We start from the raw sequence: 17,492 nt of genomic DNA, 5'->3' as shown, positions 1-17,492 counted from the left end.
ATTCTTATCGTAATTTAACACTTTGCTCGACAAAACCTGGGCCAACGTTCGAAGGTATGGAGATAAAGCTCTTAGGATCTACTTCCATTATTTAGGAATCAAATTTAAAGATATCCCGTAAATTGTGTGAAGCTTAGCGTGCTCTAAACTGGAGCATATTTTACCACATACAAGTCATTAACACATAAAAAAAAAAAAAAAAGAAACAGAATAGATGGACGGGCAACACCACCCAATAACCGCATAGCCTTTATGGGGTCGGATCTACCTTGGTGGTATTTTCCAGCCTTACATCAGCAATCCTTATGTGTATTTATAGCTCATTCCATAACAGTGACATACTGGTATGTAGCAGAGATGTGCGATTCCAGCTAGACCGTTGTGACCTTAGGCACTCAGTACGATTGCAATGCAAAATAATACTAACCTATACCTCTAAAAAGTCACCTGATATGTGTTTTTTTGCCCCCGTTCCACACAGTAAAGAAACTGTGTGGAAAGTTCGATCCCTTATCATTCACCGTTAACAAGCGCTAATGAACTCAAATGTTTCCCATTTAATAAATATAAGCGAAGGGTCGCTGAACAGTGGATTGTGAAATCCTGTATAGAACTCTCAAACAAACCCCTTTCACATCCCATCCACAGAGCAATCCCTCTTTTAAAAACACCATCACATTGCATGCTTCCTGTGTATTTTATCTCATTATATATGTATCTAGTAATATATATATATATATATATATATATATATTATACACACACACATATATATATATATATATATATATATCTAAAGGTGCCCTGGCCCAAGGCAGACTTTAGGAGGTACGAGCACACTGGTTTTTATACAGAAAATGTATACAAGTAATTTGAGATATTTACTCTTTACCTGCGAACACACGGACATTAATCGTTATAACCGTATCACAAGAGGCAGAGATTTTTATTGCAGTGGGTATACATTTCCTAATCTGCGTAAAAGGTCTGAATTAGGAGTTTGTTTTTTTAGTTTATAAATAAAAACACACGACAAGGATTTATAAAACTTGACATTATCTGCTTGACACCCCCCTGCCCCGGGAAACCCACCGCTCCACGGTACCGATCCTTACCTCCCGGAGCAGGTACTGCTTTCACTCACGCTCGCGACTCCCCAACTGTTAGAAAGTATGGAATTCAAACCAGGCGCTAGTACGGTCAGCCAATCACAATGACCCTTGTCAATTCTACCCAATCACGACTAAGACGGCAGCGTCTGCCCAATAAGGGAAGTCGCCCAGTCGAACAAACTTGTTAAGTGTATTTTCGACCTAGCTCAGGCCGCTTGAAGCTTCCGGGTGAGAATACTGTGCTGGTGACTCGTTCCACCCCTACAACGCGTTCTATAGGTTATATTAGTAATAGAAAATAAATACATTCACCCACCAATCAGATTGGTTTCATTGTGTTATGTGTGTGTCATTTACGTTTTGTTTCATGCATTATTGTTATAATAACATTGGAAGTTAAATATATTTCTTGTATTTTCATAAGAAATTGAATATTTAATATAGGTGTCCTGCAGTAGAATGTCACTTAAGAGTTAAAGCACAGTGCCTTAACAGATAGTACTACCTGGGAAATGTGCTCTTCAGGCCTTACTAGGCTTTTATGAACTGGTCGTGTGCTAAGGGCCAAAAAAAACTAAAATTCAGGGGCTGTCCGATCGAGACGCTGCCGGCAAAGCCCTTTCGCTCATCACGACTTGTACAAACCCAGTCTGTGCCCTAGGATCATTTCCCTTAACATAGACCAGGAGAGGGCTGGCCCGGGGGCAATCAGAAGGAAAGTTGCATTGGGCATCCCCCTGGCTTGTGCTTTTGGCCATTACTTTCTTTTTTAATTTGCTGACTTTAGATTAATCTACTTTTAGGTACCACTGCTGGCTCGCCTGCTTTTGTTGGCTCAGGAGGAGGCTTATCCCTGTCCTGCTGCTCTAGTGGGTTGCCACTGCCTGCTTCTAAGTGCTGGGAAAGGAGATCCTATTCTAGCACTCAGACCAAGCGTAATGGAGAGGGCTGGCGGCCATAACCAAGTCTATTGCTAAGTCCCTCTGTGCATTTACTGTACACCCAGGGACTGACAAATGGAGTGAGGTAGTGGCCATATGTCTCTACTCCTATGTGAGGATGCCAAATGATCCTGCCTTGTGATTGCCCCCCAGATCAGAGGCTGCCGGCCCTCCCCTGATGTATTCCCATGTAATACCATAAGCTTTATGAATTAGGTTTTCAAAATTCTTTTAAACCTATCCGTAGAAGTGCAAGGGGTACAAGTACTGCAGGTTGAGAAGCACTGGCCTATGGAATGCCATGCTGGGTGGGATTGTATCTTGATTTCCTGGTTCTCCCAAGTGGCTTGAGTGACAAGGATACATATTGTGGAGGCTGAGAAGCCTTCTTTACTCAACAGCTCTTAGAGTAATATGGGACGGAAGTTAAGCCTTACACCTTGAATTAAGCCAATGTCCTTAATACTACAAGCCAAGCAAAATTTGGAAATACTAAACAATCTATATAGAATCATGGAGCTCTGGACTGATCGCTCAGTTTGGGGAAATATCTGTAAAGGGAAATATCTTCAAGGATCTGTGAGAAAAGGTGGCCAGCCTTATTGCACCAGGCTTTTTGAATCAATCAGCAACTTTACAGAGAAGAGACACTGGGATGCGGAGGGATAATCATGCACATCACAACAGCAGCAAGTAAAGATGGCTGCTGCCATTGTACACACAAGCATACCAGGGAACTTCCCTGGATAGGCTCCCGGAGCTCGTCCTCTTTTTTGGGGAGTGGCTGCATGTGGAGGTGGGGCTAGCAACTTAGTTTATGTTAATACAGTCTTGATCCAGGAGGAAAGGGGCGAATCCTCCTCCCCTTCAGTAGTAAATGACCGTTATGCTGCGGTTCTGGTGACCCCTTACAAAGCCGCTCCGTCGATGATAACATGCATTGGGTCATGGCTTTATACCCTGTACATGCTGCTACTGATCGGAATCCTGGCGTGTTCCTTCAAAAGTCTCTTTTAACCAAATAGGCTTCGCTCTCTTTGCAAATGATCTCTCGCAGAATTCATTAACTGTGATTTTTATTGCACAAATTGTAAGCTCGTTTGAGCAGGGCCCCCCTCACCTGTTGTCTCTGTTAGTCAATTTGTTATGTTACATACTACTTGTTATGTCCTGTCTACCCATTGTACAGCGCTATGGAATTTGATGGTGCTATATAAAACAATAACAATAAAGCTGTATGGTAATGAACCTGGCCCCCACTCCCCCTTTGAAGACTTCCGTTTGCAGACGAGAAGACGTCAGTGGGTCTCTCCTCGGGGAGATCCTAGAAGAATTTTTTTTTATTTTATTCAACACGTTTGATTTAGTTTCCCTGGTGCAAAATGTTAATTTTTAATATATAAAGCCCTTGTTTTTAAAAAGATAATACCACGTTTCCAATATGTAAATGTTTTTCTTTATTCTCTCCTTGCCATGGTAAAGCAGGCACGCAACCTTGGCTGATAAAACCACAATGTTATTAAGAAATATCTATTTCAAAAGGAAGTGGCATTACATGTATAATCAGATATAGTGTAGGTAGGTCACTATTAAAAAAAAACCCTGTAATTCCAGAAGTACTGCTTCTCTGTTTCAAAACCCGAATCTTGCCTGGGGCGGGAGCGGAGTTCTGACACACCCTACTCCCCGCCCATTTCCCCTTTAGATGGGGGTGTTTCCTGCAATGTCAGTGGAAACACCCACTGATGTTAGCGGAAACTCCCTCAACATCAGCGGGACCACCTACCGACGACAGTGGGCAATCCTGGCCGGGTCCTGCAAGGGGAGGCTCCGGATAGCCAGAGCCCACAAGTTCCCAAGTATGGATATGTGTTCACCCTAAATTGTGAACCAAATTCTGTTACACACACACGTTATATATATATATATATATATATATATATATATATATATATATATATATATATATATATACACATATATATTGAATTGTAATAATTTACAGAACGGCAACGGAACTCCAAAGAGGCACAACAATAAAAAGTATTAAAATCTACAATAAGTTATATAACCAAAAGAATAAACAAGACAACTACAAATTATCTTGATTGTGGTACAGAAACTGCATACTATCTCCTGGTGCATTATGTAGTTAGATCATAACTCAGATTATATAGTAAGTGACATCATTATGCATTATAGATTGTTTGGTTTTCTTATACAGATACATTAACACATAGTTAAAAATCACATTATTATTTAGATTACTTGCCCTATTTAAGTGTTCAGTGTTTTTTTTTATAGCATTGTACATATTCCTTTTCGTATTTAACTATCTGACTATACTTTTCACCATTATTAATCATTTATCTTTCTATTTGTAGCAGTCTATGCTGATGATTATATTGATTATTGCCCTTTTCTTTCCCTAGATCAATTGGTGATTTGATCATTTCAGTAACAAGTAAGCAAGGATGTAAAATTGATGGTGATAAAAGTACAGCGACACATATCTTTATATTTTATAATCAGTTATAATAATCAAAAGGTTTGTACCGTGATAGATATGGAAAAACAGGAGAAAAGTATAGTTAACCCCTTCAGGACCGGCGTCCTCATACTGCGTCTTCCCTTGAAGACCGCAGTTTTATTTAAATGTTTTAATTAGCTTCAAAGCGATCACATGCACGGAATTGAGGGGGAGTGGCTGCTACAGATCGCTGGGGACACCCAGAAGTCAGTAGCAGCCGCCCCTCGCGATCCCATCGTCCACAGCGCCGCTGGATCGCGCATCATCGATGACGTACCTAGTATGTCCCGGTCTGTGTGTGACACACAACCAGGAAGTACCAGGTACGTCACCGGTATGGAAGGGGTTAAGATGATACCATTTACTGGCTAACTGACAGTTTAACTGCAAGCTTTCAAGACCAAGTTGTTAGGTCCCTTCCTCAGGCATTAATGAAGCTAAAACAGAATTTTCTAAATACAAAAGCACGGTTCACAGGTTTTAAATGTGAATTATTAATTTATCTTAATTTTAGCTTTATATATTTAGATTTGTTTAGAAGGTTTCCCCTTTTATTAGAGGCCTTCTTATTTTCTAAAATAAATGTTACTCTGACAGTTTATTAATAACAAACCTGGATATACAGTAACATAAATACGAGTAAAGGTTCACTCATGGCGATAACACTATAGATCAAAAAGATACACTAGGTACAATCCATGTTTTTCTATTCAAATCTGTGATATCTGTATTTGTTTCAAGGCTTTCTGGTGTGCATTGACATACCAAATCCTGTCCTTGAGAGATTGGAGTAACCCAGCACTTGAGTTTGAAAAGAAAGCAGTCTTTTTGGATCGTGCAGGTTGTGTTTCTCCAACATTGGAGGAAATAGGATTTTCACCCTAGTCTGCCCTTTGCCAGCACCCTGCACAACTCTAGGAGCGACGGAGCTGTGCTCCCCGACTGAACTGGATGCAGACCAGGTTGGGGTCTGGCCCCAGTTCAGTCTTCTTTTTAAAAGGGGAGATATGTGACAGAATGACCTATCATACAAGGCCCCAAGGTAGTCAGAGATGGCTCCAGCCTGGCTGCCAAACAGGCAGGAACTCCATTGTTAAACTAATCCCATTAACAGGATGGCTACCAGGGGGATATTCAGTAGCTAAAGGGGATTAAAGGTTGGGTTGTCTACCTGTTTATCAATGTTAATTTATGTTAATGAAGTTCTGTGGCTATATCAATCTATGTTTTACTACAATAAACTGTTCATTCCTGCTGTACTCAGTTCAAGGTAGTTGTGTGTCTACTTATTGGGTACACATAGCAGGGTTCCAAGGTGCGCATGCTGACTGGTGCTGGAAGTGATTCCGGGGACAACAGGAGGATACATGTGGGTGATCTCTGGGAGTTACTACAGCTCTCTTGGTGAACCCGTTACAGGCATGATGTTATTAGAGGCACTATCTACTTATTGGCTGTTTTTGTTTTGTTTAATATCTCTTTGCTGCTGTTGGGAATAAAGAGAATAGCATAATACTCGCCTCCGTGTCATTAATAAAATTATGACTTTACGTCATGTAATAGTAAAATCTGGTAATTTGTGATCGGGGTGAGGTATGATTTGTAAGGGTGAATAAGTGCTATGGTGCGTGAGGGTTGGTGCTAGTGCATACATTTATCACCAGGAGGGGTGCAAAGGGGCCACTCGGTACTACCTGCCCCTGGCCAGAAGGTGCCAGCCCTCCCCTGATCTATGCACTGTAGAGAGTATGGCGCCGTTGTTTATACAATGCCGTTGTAATTCACAGTTCTGTACAATGAGTACATAACAAGAAGTGCATCACATTGCAATTTGGAATCAGAGAAACAAAAGCTAAAAAGAAATCCTGGTTAAAACGAGTTTTCAAGCCTTTTGAGATTTCACGTTTTGCCTAAAATAACTGCATCTGTTCGCATCTTCAGGCAACTGGCACGGCTTTCCATCCAACCCAATAAAGCAGACTACAATCCCCAGGAGCCTTTGCGCTAAATCACAGCTCCCGTCATACTGTGTGTTCCGGCGGGGGGCGTGTACTTTTAGCTGAGAAAATGGCGGCCGGGACGGGGAGTGAGTATTTTGGCGTGTTTATTTATCACTTGTTTTTTGTACAGTGAAAACACCGAAATGCTTACATTTTATAAGACGCTCCTGGGTTCGCTTCGCAGAGCGTATATTGCATTGTTAACTATTAGAGTGCCGGGGAGGTGCTTACTTTGCATCGTACCTTCTTTTCCTATAGAGTTGTGTTAAAACGTAACACAATAGTTGTGTCTGCGGCCGCATACGTCTAATAAATGGTTTTATGTCCGCTTATCGGCTCGTATACTTTTTATTTAAGAGAATTTAACATCCTAGCTTTGTGTCCGTTAGACAGGGATGCCTACAAGCCGTTGCTGCTCCTTAATAGAAAACGGTCATCAAGCAGTTTTTTTTCATGTATCTCTTAAAAAAATAAAATAAATAATAATAATCCGTTGAAAGAAATTTAAAGATGAAGCAGATTAGATGAATGTGTATGTAATTTCATTGATTAAAAGGAAAAGCACACAGAAGGATGGGTCTGACAGCTGCCTTTTTAAGGACAAAGAGATTGGAGGCTGTATCTGGGGGCGGCAGTCTGTGTACGAAGACTTAAAATCCCACTTTATGACTAGGGTTCACGTGGTGTCCGCTTGGTTGTATGTGGCTAATTTTTTGTTAGGGTCAGTAACTGATGAGTTCTGTTTCAATCTCTCCTTCCGAAGAGCACAAGCTGTTAAACCTTGGTCCGACGGAGCCATGGTCCATCCGGGAGAAGCTGTGCCTCGCGTCTTCTGTCATGCGCAGTGGCGACCAGAACTGGTAAGAAGCCCCTTTCGTTTACGGACGCAAACACAGGAATGCAAGACCATCTATTCTCTTGGCCGTAATCTTAAACGCTAAATGTTGAGGATGTTTTGTTTTGTATTCTCGTCTAATCTATGGGTTCCCCGCAGTCTTTTCCCCGTTTGAAGTTGGGCTTTTGAGAATGCTTAATAAACACAGTATCCTATTTGCAGGGTGTCTGTGAGTCGCGCCATAAAGCCTTTTGCCGAACCGGGTCGTCCCCCAGACTGGTTTTCTCAAAAGGTAGGAGATTGGAGATGGTACCGCACACTGCGAGCTATACCCTCTTTACCTAATGCGTCCCTTTGTCTGTCCGTTCTAGTTTGTCATATTGTTTGAATGTATGTAAGTAATATGCTGTGGACTGATAAGTCATTTAATGGTAAAAGAAGAAAGAGAACTCGGACCCTGTAGTGTCTACTGTTTTGGAAATTAATAAATTGGGCTCAAAATACAGTTGTGAAAAATAATTAATCAAAGTGCTCTTTCATAACTCTAGATAGCTTCTAGAACAAAGTGAACAGAAGCAAAGTTTGCAAGGTGCTTTCTTAGCTTTTGTATACATTAGGATTTTAAGACTTGATGTCTGGCTAAAGCAAAAATGCCGCACTGTGTTACCAATACTTTCCGGCCATGACGGTAATTGCACATGCAAAAGACCACCTTTGTCTTATTTTTAATATTGAAAAAGCCTAATATATTAATCTCACCCTTTTTTTTCTTCACAAAAATAGTTTTAGAAAACCTGTGTATCATCTCTTGGTAACACAATTTTGTTACAATAAAATCTAGGTTATTTTTTTCATTTAGAACACATTTTTCAAGAAAATGTTTCATAATGATCACGTTGGTTAGTACGTTTTTTTTTTTTTTTTTTTTTTAAATATTGAAAATTTGCTGGGAGCTTTGGAGGGGAAGCCGTAAAAGCAATTGGTGCTTTTAATTATTTATTTTGCTTTTTTCTCTCTTAGCATTGCGCCTCACAGTATTCTGAGCTTCTGGAGACCACAGAGACCCCAAAGTGAGTAGACATTTTCCATGCTGTCAGTTTCATAGAGATGTTTAATATCCATCTTTGCTGGGGGGGGGGGTAGTTTTCTTTTGTGTCTTTTTTTAAAAGCTTTCGCACAACATTTTACTGGACGTATTTTGCATTTGGTTTAATAAATGGGTCACTTAGGCATTTATTGTTATCCACTCCTTCAGGCGAAAGCGAGGAGAAAGAGGGGAAGTTGTGGAAACAGTGGAGGATGTCATTGTAAGAAAGCTCACGGCTGAAAGAATAGAGGAATTGAAGAAGCTGATCAAGGATACTCAGGAGAAGTACAGGTAATCGTGTCACATTCGTATCAAAAGCTCTCTTAGCATGTATTGGGACATAAAAGGAGGGTTAATTTACAACGAATGATGTAGCATGCAATGCCTGTGGTTTGAAGTATTATTGTAACATGTAGTTGGTCAACAATTATCTTTAGCATCTCTGTTTCCCCTAATCTGGTGTTTTGCTTTCAAGTGATAATGGGTTTTACTAGTTTAAATCTCATGTGGTCTTAGCTCATCTATATCAGCCTTACTCTGTATAACCCTTGGTTTATCGAAAGATATGCACAATAACGCAAATAGTACATGCTGCCAACAAGCTACCTAATAGAGCCAGCAGAACGGGTAAACTTTTTTTGTTGCCTTATATCACAATTACCATATGGGAAGTATAGGTTAATTTCCTTGTTGATATGCAGAGATATATATATATTAGATATGTATTTGAATACTTTAGAGGGCACAGCTCTGGATTTTCTGACATGGTTTCTCATGTTGTTGGTAGGAAATTGAAGAAGGAAGCGGAGCTGATTCAAAGTGGGCACCTCGACGGCAAACTGGAGGAGATCTGGAATGACATTTTGGTGTGGGTTCTCTGTTCCTCATTTCTGCATTTCAACCAAAACTCATGCTGTTGTGGATGACCCTTATTGTTTCTGTTTATAATTAAATGAAGTCTTTCTCGTGTTTGTAGCAAGAAGAAACAAGAAGAGGAGGAGGCAGAGATGAAGAGGAAGGCTACAGATGCTGCATATCAAGGTATGAACTCCGTTGAACACATATTTAATGGGTATGGCCTCGTGGATATCACAAAAATTCAGTGTTTTGGGAATATATGACTGTTTTTTTTCTTAAGAAGAAACAGTTTTCCCTCTTCTTTTGTTCCAGTAAATACATTTGGTGTTATTGTTCTGATTAAAGGCATAAAACAGTACATGGGCAGTTATATTATACACCCTTTTAATAATTGTCTTCTCTGTATCTTTAACACTGTTCTTTGTATATTTTTAGCTCGACAGGCTGCTAAGAACATTCCACGCAGAACCTCAAGCACCATGGGCCGCACCTCAGTAGGATCCTTATCTCCTGGAGGAGAATTTGGCCTTGGGGACTTGACACCAAATAGCATTGAGGAGGGAAATGTAGGGGTGTGTATTATGGATTTATACTATAAATATATGGAGAGGAAACAGCTATGTTTTATGACTAAAATGTAATTATTTATATCTTTATATTGTTTCTTATTCCTTGCAGGTAAGTGTGGGATCTTTGCCGAGTACCCCAGTCTCCTCCTTCATTGGGATTCCTGATACCCCTCCTCCTACTTCTGCCCCCCTGGAGTCCCCGTTGACCCCTGTGATGGACGACTCACCACAGAAAAAGATGGTGGGACAGAAAGCAACTCCACCCCCCTCCCCGTTGCTTTCGGAACTCTTGAAGAAAGGCAGCCTGTTGCCCACGAGTCCCCGGCTGGTATGGAACCCCACCCCTGGTCCCAACAGAGCGTGTCCCCGCACTCCCATAGTTTGACCAAGGGTGTACGTGATGTTTAGTAGTCAAAGTTTCTTGCCATACCTGTTTGTTTCTTTCCAGGTCAGTGAAGGAGAAATAGCATTACCACCTGGTCATATTGCTGGTTCAGGTGTCCTTATGGATGTTGGGGTCTTACCAGGTCTTCATGGAGGTGAGACGCATCCTGTTCAAGGCACAGTCCCAGCATCCCCAGCAGCATCAGGTATGTTTTTAGGTATGTTTTCAGGCAAATGAGTGAGCATACAATTCAGTCTGCCCCAACTACCAAATATTTTCTTTACCCAAGATGTTTTCTTTGTCTATCCCCTACACTCCTGTCTCTAAAAATGCCATTGCATCAACGCTTCCTGCAGTTTCTAATCTAAGTTTCATTCTAATTTTATTTCCTTGCTTTGTCTCCTCCTGGCCTCCTTTCTTGTCCTGTTCTTGCCCTTGGTAGGTGCTCCCACCTTGTCCCGGCTTCTAGAAGCTGGTCCTACACACTTTGCCACACCTCTTGCTACCTTCTCTGCTGCTGCCGCCGCCACCAATGAATCTCCGTCTAAATCTTTGTTGACCCCTATTGAGTCTCAGGCCACCATTGTTATGATGTCAGCACTGCCAATGGCCACAGCAGTCCCAGGTAATTTGCCTTGGGGATGTTCTGTATCACTCTGCTTTTGTAGACCTGGATTTTTGTACTTGGAAGGATTAGATGTCCAAAAGTTTTAAATCTTTTCCCAATGTAGTACTACATATGTACCGTAGTAGTACACGTGTCTCTCTACTCATTTTAGTTTAGTTACAAAAAGAAGACTGAAAGTGTAGGGGGTATATCTACATTCCTTTTATTGAGGGGAGGGGTGTGTGTGTATGTATTTGTTAGAATTGTCCTATGTTAACCAACCCAGGGCATGCAACAAATGCTAGAGCATGTCACTACTCCTCATTACAATTGGTAAATAGAATTGCTAGATTTTGAAACAGCAGTGAGATGTTTTAGTTACCAATTTTCCAAGAGCAGCACATACAATATACAGCTGACTATAGTGTTATGCTACCCATGAACATGTAAACATTAATCAAGAACTTTGTCAATTAACTGGTTCCTTTGCTTTTTATGTATTTTATAGTGTCCCAGCAAGAGGGCAGTGATGCAGCTTCAGATCCTCACACAGTCACTGTGTCCATGGACACCACAGACATCTCCATGATAATTGACACCATCAACAAGGAGTGCCTGGGAAGTGGTGAGGGAAGCAGCCAACCTAAGGATGAGGTCTCAGAAGGGAAAGGAGACTTGGACCTAGCTGAGAAGATGGACATTGCGGTTTCTTATACAGGGGAAGAGCTGGATTTTGAAACCGTGGGTGACATCATTGCTATCATTGAAGACAAGGTAAATAAAGAGCAACATTCCACCAAACATTCACCATGCCAAACCAGTTGTCACCACTGGGTTATGAAAGGAAATAGTCAAACCTACTATTGGGCGTACGATAGATATTTTTGTGTGCGTAAATATTTGTAAGTCTCCTTTATTTCGTCTAAAAGCTTGTTGATGTAGATAACATGGTAGTGATGGGGTGATATTGGAGTTTTTGTATATGTCTTGTTTACAGTTTGTCACATTGTCGGACCAACATTCATCAGCTTCGTTACTATTTACGCTTTTCATAGCATAACTAAACATTTTATTGATGGGCTCAGGTGGATGACCATCCAGAGGTGTTGGATGTAGCTGCGGTGGAGGCTGCTTTGTCCTTCTGCGAAGAGAATGATGATCCCCAAGCTCTTGGGGGTCCATGGGAACAGGCTGTTCAGGAGCATACAGCAAAGCAGGAAACCCTTGGACAACCTCTCCTTCCAGTGGCCAAGGAACCCGATCCTATAATGAACATCATGGAGTTGACATCGGAAATAAAAACCGAGCCATCTGAGCCTGAGATGGACCCTACCCAGGCAGAAGGAAGCTCATTCCCTTCTCACTCACCTTTTCAAATGGGACACCAGGAACATTCTGAGGAGCAAATAAAAAACGGTGTGAAAGAGCCCATCAAGGAAGAAGAATCAGACCATCAATTGAAAACAGAGGTAATAATCTTAAGATGCTAAAGTACAAGTATTGCAAAAAAAGAAACTTGCTTTTATAGTATATAATTTTTTCTAAATCTATTTCCTGTAGGAACTTCATTTAGAAGATTCCCAGAGCGAGAATTTCACAAATGATGAGGAGAAAAACATTGAACAGAAACCAGTGCTAATTGGTGCGCACCGAGTTCAGTAGAATACATTTACTAGATCGGGAGGTTTAAGTAGGATTAGTATGGAGTATGGGGGATAATGGAACCATTAGTTGATGACGTATAAATGTTTTCATTGTCCTGCTCCCTCCCATTTCCAGACGCAGTGAAATCTGAGCCCCAGTCTAACAGCATCAACAAGGTATACTTTATTTGTTTAAAATGTTTTCAAAATTGCATTTAGAGAAGTGATTGTCGGCATAACACAAATGCCTCTCCAAACTTTTTTTCATATGTTATAGGAGTCCCAAGGAGACGAAGAGGATGACGATGATGATGTCACAAGTGAGGTTGGGAGCCCTGAGGAACCGAAGGAAGAGGAAGCAGGGGAGGAGTATTTGTCTGAGATGGATAATGAGCCCCCTATTAGTGAAAGTGATGATGGTTTCAGTATCCATAATGCTCAGCTTCAGTCTCACACACATGCTGATTCTATACCAAGCAGCCCGGCATCTTCTCAATTGTAAGCATGAGGACTGAAAATTTGCATAGTCAGCCTATCTGCAGCTTTTATTTATCTTGCACAAACAATGTAACTCTCATTATTTCAGCTCTGTCTGCAGTGAAGACCAGGAGGCTATCCAAGCTCAGAAAATCTGGAAAAAAGCCATCATGTTGGTATGGAGAGCTGCAGCCAATCACAGGTCCGTTACCAGATGTGTATTGCATAACAAAGATGGCTGCCAACGCATATGAATGATGAAGTATTTTCATTATATCAATTAGTAAAAAATGTTCAATGGTGCACACAGTATATAAAAAGAAAATCTAATTCCCCCACGTGGTGATATATTTGTAAAAAGCATGAAAGCACACTTTCAGAAGGTTTTTTTTTTCTCCTATTTTTAAAAGGCAATGTAACACACAGGTTTTAAAATATATATCCTCTCATTTCCAAGATACGCCAATGTTTTCCTCCAACCTGTGACGGATGATATTGCTCCTGGCTACCACAGCATCGTTCAGAGGTAAATCAGTATGTAATTCTGCACTGTTTTACTTTTTTTTTTGTAACTGCTAATTAGACTAATTTTGAATCTTTGCCATCTTCGATTCTAAGACCCATGGATCTGTCTACTATAAAGAAAAACATTGAGACTGGTTTGATACGAACCACAGCAGAATTCCAGAGGGACATCATGCTCATGTTTCAGAATGCTGTCATGTACAACAGCTCTGATCATGATGTATATCACATGGCTGTGGAGATGCAGAGAGATGTGCTGGAACAGATCCAGGTAGGTCTTTACAACATTGTGTGTTTACACAAATAACTTACGTAACAATTTACGAAGAAATAAATATCACAAGAAGTTATCAAATATTCCCTCTCCGCCAACCTCACAGTCGTTTGACTATTTAGAACGACTCACCATGTTTTGTTTCAGTTGAAGGATTTCTTTCGTCATTTTACGCATTGAAAACGTTCATTATTCATTCCAGGAAAATGGGTGTCGAAGCCACGAGACAAGTTTAATTTTAGCATAAATATTGTTTTATTTAAACTTGCTTTTTGGCACTGCTATCCTTTTAAGTGTGACGGCCTAAAAGTGGTTACTCTCTGTCTCCTCCTTCAAATAGCAATTCCTGGCTACCCAGTTAATCATGCAGACGTCTGAGTCAGGGATAAGTGCCAAGAGCTTAAGGGGTCGCGACTCCACACGCAAGCAGGATGCCTCTGAGAAGGTATGAACATCGCTATGAACACATCGGTATGAACACATTCAGATAATAGGAGTCAGATCACTGGTAAAATGCATGGTAATTCCAACATGCTGGAACCGGTATAGTTGGAAATAACCGTTGGTTAAGCACTGCTTGTTTTATGTGGGACTTTCCTGCCTAGAAGTCTTAAGTGGAAATTAGCTCAAATTATCATTTTCTTTGTCGTGTAATAGAGGATCAATATTGTTAGACAAAAAATTTCCAACCGCTGCAACGTGGTGGCTATTCGTTTATTCATTGCAAGGCCTCTCTGCTGTTTCCATTAGTCAGGCTAATCAGCTGGGGGTGGGATTGTTGTTGAGTTCTCCTCTTTTTGTTTGCTTTGAGTTGCAAGAGAAGCCAGCACCGTATTGTTCTGAGAATAACACTAAATGGAGTATCCCCGCTATGCCGTTGTCTGACTCTCGCGCTTGCCACTCTGGGCTCCGTGTCCGGGTTCTGGCTCCTCTTCTGCTTTATGTGTATCTGAGCGCTTCTTAGTGTGTCTTGTGTTTGGAGAGTCTCTGTGGTATATGACCTGTTTTTCTGTTTGTCCTTTAACAGGACAGTGTCCCCATGGGCTCTCCTGCCTTCCTTCTCTCTCTCTTTGTAAGTATTGAATAGCTGCAGTGAGTTGGGGATATAATTTATACATTGTGTGTGTGTGTGCGTGAGCTGTTCTTCTACAAAGCTAATTAATATACTTGTTTCAATGTGATTTATTGCTCTTGTTCTCAGTCCTCTCACTTTGTCTGTTGTGAAGTCAACTGCTTTCTTTCCTAAGTATCCCTTCCGTTCATCCCATCTACTCCTTAAAGAGACAGAGTTCTGTGTTTGCCTTGATGCAGCTACAGAAATGCTGCATGTAGGGCGACTGTCAGCAACTCCATTATAATGCAGCGTTGAGTCCAGAGCTTATAGGGTCAGCTATCCTGCCATGGAAAAAGATGATTTGTTCCTGAAAGCATAGTTTTTATTCCAAGTTAAAGCAGTGATTGGGAAAGCCATGATCTCTGAATACAGACAGGGTTGAGGCAGCAGGAGTTCCCAGCTTAGGATCGCAGGTATGTGAGCAGTGTTTATTGCAGTATAGAAACAGAGATATTTATATCTCATGAAAACGTTCAGTTACTGCAAAAAAAATTCAGAACAGGAAAAGAGAATGTGTTTAGCAAAGGTTCTGAGTAAATCTGATCTTTGTGTTCTTGCTTCACAGGATGGCGGTACTCGAGGCCGGCGTTGTGCGATTGAAGCCGACATGAAAATGAAAAAGTGAGCCGCGTTTGGCTCGAAGTTGGGCACCACGTTGGGCTACGTTTAACGAATGAAGAATCGCTGTTGTGTTAGAGGCGGTTTATGTGTGGCTTATAAATCCCTTTTGTATGGGTTTTACTGTGAGACCATTTTGCGCTGCCGTGTGGTATTGTGACAGAACGGTGTAAATAGGTTGTAGATATGTACAGCAAACAAGCTTAATAGCGCCTACCATCTTGTGTGCAAAGCCTGAATTGGTCGTTGTGATTGCCACGTAAACCAAGTGTGATTTTGTGTGGAGATGAGTATTTATTTGTGGAAGTGTGGAACACAGAACAATTCCCTTTGTATTTATTAAGTCGTTTTTATTTGGGCTCCAGGAGCCTGTTCTAAATGCAATCACTTAGATGTGTGTTTTGTTTTTTATAATCTCAACATCAGACAATTATCTTTTGTTCTTGTGCAACCCCAGCTGTAATTTAATGCTGTTACGCCTCTTGTATTAAAACAGCTTGGGTTTTTTTTTATTACATCAACATGCCACCAAGCGGACATACTCATGAAACGGCCATCATTTTGCTATAAATATGTTTTATGTGTACCACAAACTAGCTGCGTATTTATCTTCAATTGAAACCTTAACACAAGGCTCAGAAATTACTAGAACTTTAATTCCACTAGTTAGTATTATTCTATATGTACCACTTCATTTATAATACTCATTGTGTTTTTAGTGGTATCACAGCAAAGCTATACACAAAGTGATAGTATTGTATAGCTTCAAATTGTGGCATGAGGCATCATGTTTATGGTGGTGATCTGCCAATGATTGAAGCTACAAACAAGAATATATTATGTAAAAAAAAATTAATAAAAAGAGGCTATTCGTAAACTGGTAGAATGGATTCTACCGCATCAGATTGAAAACGACTAATACATGTGCTCCGTAACGAAGGACGATTAACTTCAAAGCAAAATAATAATTCTCTGCAGAATAATGTAAAGAGACGGTGAATTGGAACTAGTGTATACTTTTTGTATTAATGTATATGTTGACTTACATGAAATAAAATTCCATTTCCTCCATGACTTAGTTACAGTATGTTTCTGGTCTCTTGTGTGATTTAGTCAAGGTCTACAGAAAAGAAACTGTGGTAAACTTTCCATGCTGCAGCGTTGGAGGCTTCCTGACTACAAACTTGGCAATTTTTATACTTTTTTCTGAAATAAAAATCATAGGCTCTGCCTGTGCTCTGTGAATCACCATCACGTTACTGCCATTTTGTCTCTGTTCCATCCAGAAGATTTTTGGTATCTCTGTTTTACATCCCAGTTAATCTGAGCTCTCAAACCACAGATCCAGATTTTTTTCCTTAAATAGTAAAGCTTTTTAAAGACTTAATTTATGACATAGATTTTTCATACCTGTACTGTTGCCTTTCCGGCCCTTACCTTTTTCACAGTTAATTCACAATGGTGTGCATTATTATGTGTAGAATACATTTCATAAAACAGGTTTCCCTCCTTGTATGGGGACATCCAAAATGGATGTTTACATTCCCAAATCGTATCACATAACATTAAACATTTTTTGTAACTTAAGTACTGCTGGATGTGCCACTTATTGAAACGGCCACTAAATCATCACCTACTTGCTTCATGGGATTTTTCTTCTTAAACAGATCATATTCAGATCCATCAATGTGCTCACCATACACCTTTTACTGAAAAGTACATGCAATGTCCGCCCCATACACATTCACATATAAAATCCCAAGGACATGACTAAGAAATTTGTCAAAAGATGAAATACAAATCTCCCCTGTTATTTTTAATGCTATGTCAAAGACTCCTTACAGAGATCCAATACAATTTTATACTCCTTACCCATGGATATATTATTTTTTTTGTTGTTGAAGGTACATGGATATA

The 17,492-nt window shown here is 40.4% G+C and overlaps 1 protein-coding gene and 1 long non-coding RNA gene across 7 annotated transcripts; one reads left to right on the top strand and one right to left on the bottom strand.

The window, feature by feature from the left end:
- Positions 1 to 5,098: 5,098 nt before the first annotated feature.
- LOC128490442 (uncharacterized) lies at positions 5,099 to 5,303 on the bottom strand. Its single transcript, XR_008353949.1, has 2 exons — positions 5,207 to 5,303; positions 5,099 to 5,131 (listed from the first exon to the last, which is right to left on the bottom strand). It is a non-coding gene; the product is annotated as an uncharacterized LOC128490442 (long non-coding RNA).
- Positions 5,304 to 6,642: 1,339 nt separating this feature from the next.
- On the top strand, positions 6,643 to 15,638 carry BRD8 (bromodomain containing 8). Of its 6 annotated transcripts, XM_053465628.1 has the most exons (22): positions 6,643 to 6,669; positions 7,347 to 7,443; positions 7,641 to 7,710; positions 8,439 to 8,488; positions 8,674 to 8,796; positions 9,293 to 9,373; positions 9,482 to 9,546; positions 9,799 to 9,935; positions 10,042 to 10,260; positions 10,381 to 10,522; positions 10,760 to 10,942; positions 11,433 to 11,698; positions 12,010 to 12,393; positions 12,485 to 12,566; positions 12,704 to 12,744; positions 12,845 to 13,065; positions 13,154 to 13,246; positions 13,502 to 13,570; positions 13,663 to 13,840; positions 14,184 to 14,288; positions 14,871 to 14,915; positions 15,523 to 15,638. In XM_053465628.1, exons 1-22 carry the CDS (start codon positions 6,651 to 6,653, stop codon positions 15,580 to 15,582), a joined length of 2,730 nt encoding a protein of 909 aa, XP_053321603.1. In that variant the 5' UTR covers positions 6,643 to 6,650; the 3' UTR covers positions 15,583 to 15,638. The 6 variants fall into 6 exon arrangements, with proteins under 6 accessions (XP_053321603.1, XP_053321606.1, XP_053321605.1 ...); XM_053465631.1 differs by lacking the exon at positions 10,042 to 10,260; XM_053465630.1 differs by lacking the exon at positions 10,760 to 10,942.
- Positions 15,639 to 17,492: the final 1,854 nt, after the last annotated feature.

The sequence above is a fragment of the Spea bombifrons genome, chromosome 4, assembly GCF_027358695.1.
Source record: "Spea bombifrons isolate aSpeBom1 chromosome 4, aSpeBom1.2.pri, whole genome shotgun sequence".
Taxonomy (NCBI): domain Eukaryota; kingdom Metazoa; phylum Chordata; class Amphibia; order Anura; family Pelobatidae; genus Spea; species Spea bombifrons.
This window is presented reverse-complemented; position numbering and strand designations above follow the sequence as displayed.

What these genes read in the sequence shown, in the direction of transcription:
- BRD8 (XM_053465628.1), top strand. An exon ending in AGCATCCCCAGCAGCATCAG is followed by an intron (nt 10,523 to 10,759) that starts GTATGTTTTTAG and finishes TGCCCTTGGTAG; the next exon opens with GTGCTCCCACCTTGTCCCGG. An exon ending in TTGCTATCATTGAAGACAAG is followed by an intron (nt 11,699 to 12,009) that starts GTAAATAAAGAG and finishes TGATGGGCTCAG; the next exon opens with GTGGATGACCATCCAGAGGT.